Source organism: Oncorhynchus nerka, unplaced genomic scaffold, assembly GCF_034236695.1.
Source record: "Oncorhynchus nerka isolate Pitt River unplaced genomic scaffold, Oner_Uvic_2.0 unplaced_scaffold_1698, whole genome shotgun sequence".
Taxonomy (NCBI): Eukaryota; Metazoa; Chordata; class Actinopteri; order Salmoniformes; family Salmonidae; genus Oncorhynchus; species Oncorhynchus nerka.
This window is the reverse complement of record NW_027039625.1, coordinates 55,920-60,800: the sequence shown is the minus strand read 5'-3', so window position 1 is coordinate 60,800 and position 4,881 is coordinate 55,920. Positions and strand designations below refer to the sequence as shown.

General features: G+C 49.8%; 1 protein-coding gene across 1 annotated transcript; it reads left to right on the top strand.

Moving 5' to 3' along the window:
* Positions 1-532: 532 nt before the first annotated feature.
* LOC135568113 (uncharacterized) lies at positions 533-4,219 on the top strand. The gene is made up of 3 exons (XM_065015103.1): positions 533-627; positions 2,247-2,394; positions 2,453-4,219. The coding sequence occupies exons 1-3, from the start codon at positions 533-535 to the stop codon at positions 4,217-4,219; spliced, it is 2,010 nt and encodes a 669-aa protein (XP_064871175.1).
* Positions 4,220-4,881: the final 662 nt, after the last annotated feature.

Below are 4,881 nucleotides of genomic sequence, written 5' to 3'. Positions count from 1 at the left end.
TTTTACTTGCTATATTGTATTTACTTCGCCACCATGGCCTTTTTTTTGCCTTTACCTCCCTTATTTCACCTTACTTGCGCACATTGTATATAGACTTATTTTTCTACTGTATGTCTGTATGACTGTACGTTTGTTTTACTCCACGTGTAACTCTGTGTTGTTGTTTGTGTCGAACTGCTTTGCTTTATCTTGGCCAGGTCGCAATTGTAAATGAGAACTTGTTCTTAACTTGCCTACCTGGTTAAATAAAGGTGAAATATATATATATTTTCCCAGACGCCGATGTTCTATACCGCCAGTACATCGAATAACCAGCTGTATGTTGATAGTGTCGTCGTTCAGCCACGACTCCGTGAAGCATAAGATATTACAGTTTTGAATGTAATTTTCTGCGTAGGTCATCGATTTTATTCTCCAAAGATTGCACGTTTGCTGGCAGAATGGAGTGAAGTGGGGGTTTATTCAATGGCCTACAAATTCTCAGAAGGCAGCCCGCTGGCCCCTTTTTCTCCGCCTCCTCTTCACGCAAATCATGGGGACCTGGGCTTGTTCCCGAGATAGTAGTATATCATTCGCTTCGGGCTCGTCAGATTCGATAAAGGAAAACAAGGATTCTGGCAGTCCGTGGTGAGTAATCGCAGTCCTGATGACCAGAAATTATTTTCGGTCATAAGAGACGTCAATATTATGTACAAAATAAGTTAAAAAACAAGTTACAAACAACGCAAGTAAACGAACAAACAAACAGAATCGGTTGGAGACATGTAAAACATCAGCCTTCTTCTTCTCACACCTGTTAATTGACATGCATTCCAGGCGACTACCTCATGAAGCTGGTTGAGAGAATGTCAAGAGTGTGCAAAGCTGTCATCAAGTCAAAGGGTGGCTACTTTGAAGAAATAATTTGAACACTTTTGGCTACAACATGATTCCATATGTGTATCTCGTAGTTTTTTGGCTACAACATGATTCCATATGTGTTATCTCATAGTTTTGATGTTTTCACTACTATTCTACAATGTTGAAAATAGTACAAATAAAGAAAAACCCTTTGTCAGGCGTGTGCGTACTCGTGGTGAAGTCAGGTGCAGGAGAGCAGAGAATTGTGAACAGGAGCACACTTTATTACTGCAGGGGAAAGATTACAGACGGACGCAGCTGCGTTAAAAACCTCCAGCCAACAAGGCAAAGTGTATAGCGGGCACAAACAGTCACACAACATGAATGTTTAACAATTCATACAGGCTTCGTGAAATAACACGGAAAATAACAAACACATAGCCTAGTGCGTACAACACATAACACACAAACAATTTCACACAGAGACATGAGGGGGAACAGAGGAATAAATACATGTAGTGTAATTGGGGAATGTAAACCAGGTGTGAATGGAACAAGACAAAACAAATGGATAATCGAAGAATGGAGCGGCGATGGCTAGAAAGCCGGTGACGTCAACCGCCGAACGCCGCCAGAATAATGAGTAGGTGTGTCCAAGTATTTGACTGGTCCTGTATATATGTCTCTGAGTCTTGCTTTTTCCCCCTGAGAAATTGTTACAAAATTGCCCTTTAATTTTTATAACTGTGTTAATCATTTGCTATTTCGCTGCGTTTAACGCTGGCATGGACGTTGAAACATTGCATTGGATTCATTAGCGTTCACGTTCAGTTATCTAGTGTACTGCTGACTTTCTACAGGCCTCCACTCACAGACGACGGGACAGGAAAATGTCTATTGGAATCTGTCAGTCTCATAAAAATACAGAAGAATTTTGTTGTGTTATTTCGTAGGGCTATTTATTTTAGGATATCCAGTGTAATCCCCACTTCCAAAGGGTTGAAACTTCTCAGTGCACTCTGAGGCAGACTTTAATGAGTTGGTGATCAGTTCCTTGTCAGTTAGTTGTATTAGACTAGGAATCCACCCATGATAGTGCAGATCAATTCAGCATTTGCCTGGAATTGAGAGAAAATAAACCACAACCTAGCCACTCTTCCATCTAGTTAAGAGGGATCACATCTGTCACAAAACCGCCCCGTCAGGACGGTGCCATTATGTAACTTTACCTCCCCCTAGTGTTCAGATGACTGGACATGCAGCCTCAGAAGGACTGCTGCTCCACCACTCCAGCTTTTCTCCCACACTTCCCTCTCTCACCCTCTCTCAATTATCCTTCTCCTCTCTTTTATCTTTCATTCCACTCTCTTCATCTCTCCAACTCCACTCTCTCCTGTCTCCCCCAGGTCAGTCCAGTTGAACGGAGAAAAGTTGTTGATGGTGGACAGCGAGACGTTCCCGGAATTGAAGCCTCAGACGCTGCGGGCAGGGAGGACGATAGCCATGCCCCCTATGACCATCGGCTTCTATGTCATCAAGAACATCAACGCTTATGCCTGCCGCAGATAATCCTCAGCATACTCCTCCTCACCCTTTACCCCTTACCCTTCAGCTCCACACCCCTACCCCTCACCCTCACCCTTCACCCCCATACTTCTCACCACTCACCCTTCAGCCCTCACCCCAACTCCTTACCACTCACCCCTCACCCCCACACTCCTTACCACTCACCCTTCAGCCCTCACCCCAACTCCTTACCACTCACCCCTCACCCCCACACTCCTTACCACTCACCCTTCAGCCCTCACCCCAACTCCTTACCACTCACCCCTCACCCCCACACTCCTTACCACTCAACCTTCAGCCCTCACCCCCACACTCCTCACCCTTCAGCCCTCACCCCAACTCCTTACCACTCACCCCTCACCCCCACACTCCTCACCACTCACCCCCACACTCCTTACCACTCACCCTTCAGCCCTCACCCCAACTCCTTACCACTCACCCCTCACCCCCACACTCCTCACCCCTCACCCTTCACCCCCATACTCCTCACCACTCACACTTCAGCCCTCACCCTTCACCCCCATACTCCTTACCACTCACCCCTCACCCCACACTCCTTACCACTCAGCCTTCAGCCCTCACCCCACCCTCAACTCCTCACCACTCACCTTCAGCCCTCACCCCAACTCCTTACCACTCACCCCCTCACCCCCACACTCCTTACCACTCACCCTTCAGCCCTCACCCCAACTCCTTACCACTCACCCCTCACCCCCACACTCCTTACCACTCAACCTTCAGCCCTCACCCCACACCCTCACCCTTCAGCCCTCACCCCAACTCCTTACCACTCACCCCTCACCCCCACACTCCTCACCAGTCACCCCCACACTCCTCACCCTCACCCTTCAGCCCTCACCCCAACTCCTTACCACTCACCCCTCACACCCACACTCCTCACCACTCACCCTTCAGCCCCTCACCCCAACTCCTTACCCTCACCCCTCACCCCCACACCCTCACCACTCACCCTTCAGCCCTCACCCCCACACTCCTCACCCTCACCCTTCACCCTCACCCCAACTCCTCACCCTTCACCCCCACTCCTTACCCTCACCCTTCACCCCTTACCCCACACTCCAACCACTCACCCCTCACCCCACACTCCTCACCACTCACCCTTCAGCCCTCACCCCAACTCCTTACCACTCACCCCTCACCACCCACCCCCACACTCCTTACCACTCACGCTTCAGCCCTGACCCCAACCCTTACCACTCACCCCTCACCCCAACACTCCTCACCACTCAACCTTCAGCCCTCACCCCAACTCCTTACCACTCACCCCTCACCCCCACACTCCTCACCCTCACCCTTCAGCCCCCACCCCAACTCCTTACCCCTCACCCTCACCCTTCACCCCCATACTCCTCACCACTCACATTTCAGCCCTCACCCCAACTCCTTACCACTCACCCCTCACCCCCACACTCCTCACCCTCACCCTTCAGCCCTCACCCCAACTCCTTACCACTCACCCCTCACCCCCACACTCCTCACCACTCACCCTTCAGCCCTCACCCCAACTCCTTACCACTCACCCCTCACCCCCACACTCCTCACCCTCACCCTTCAGCCCTCACCCCAACTCCTCACCCTTCACCCCTCACCCCCACATTCCTCACCACTCACCCTTCAGCCCTCACCCCAACTCCTTACTACTCACCCCTCACCCCCACACTCCTCACCTTCACCCTTCAGCCCTCACCCCAACTTCTCACCCTTCACCCCTCACCCCCACACTCTTTACCTTCACCATTTACCTCCCCACTCCTCACCCTTTCCCCCCTACACTCCTCACCTCACACCCTAGCCATCACCCCTTACCCCCTCCTTCTCACCCGTCATTCTTTTGGTTCTTTATCACTAGTCCCTAGTCCCTGGTCTGACTCAGAAAGGCTTGCCCTTTGTCCCAGACAAGGGTTGCACTGAATACCTTTCAATAGCTCTTTACACCGTCTCCCCATGTGCTACAAGACGGACAGGGATGATTCTACTATTGGGATTTTGTATTGTTTTGTAAAAAGGTTATTGAGTTTTGTTATGACAGAACTGCTATTTCAGAAGGTTGTATCATCCTCCATGTCCATCTAGAATTGTTTTCCATGTCTTTGATCATCAGATCCACTAACAGACACTCAAATTTATATCTGCCAACAACTCTTATTGTTTCTCCTGCAAACTCCTCTCAACTCTTTGTTGTTGATACTCTGAAGCTCCTGGCAGACGGAGAGACAGAAAGAAGAGAAAACCTGAAGAAAACAAAACCAGTCAACCCCAGGATGTGTGTCAGCCCCAGCAGCCATGTCTGCTGTCTGACTGAATCATCACTGGGTGTGGTGTGGTGTGGTGTGATATGGTGTGGTGTGGTATGGTGAGGTATGGTGAGGTGTGGTGTGGTATGGTATGGTGTGGTATGGTATGGTGTGGTGTGGTATGGTGTGGTAGGGTGAGGTATGGTGTGGTATGGTATGG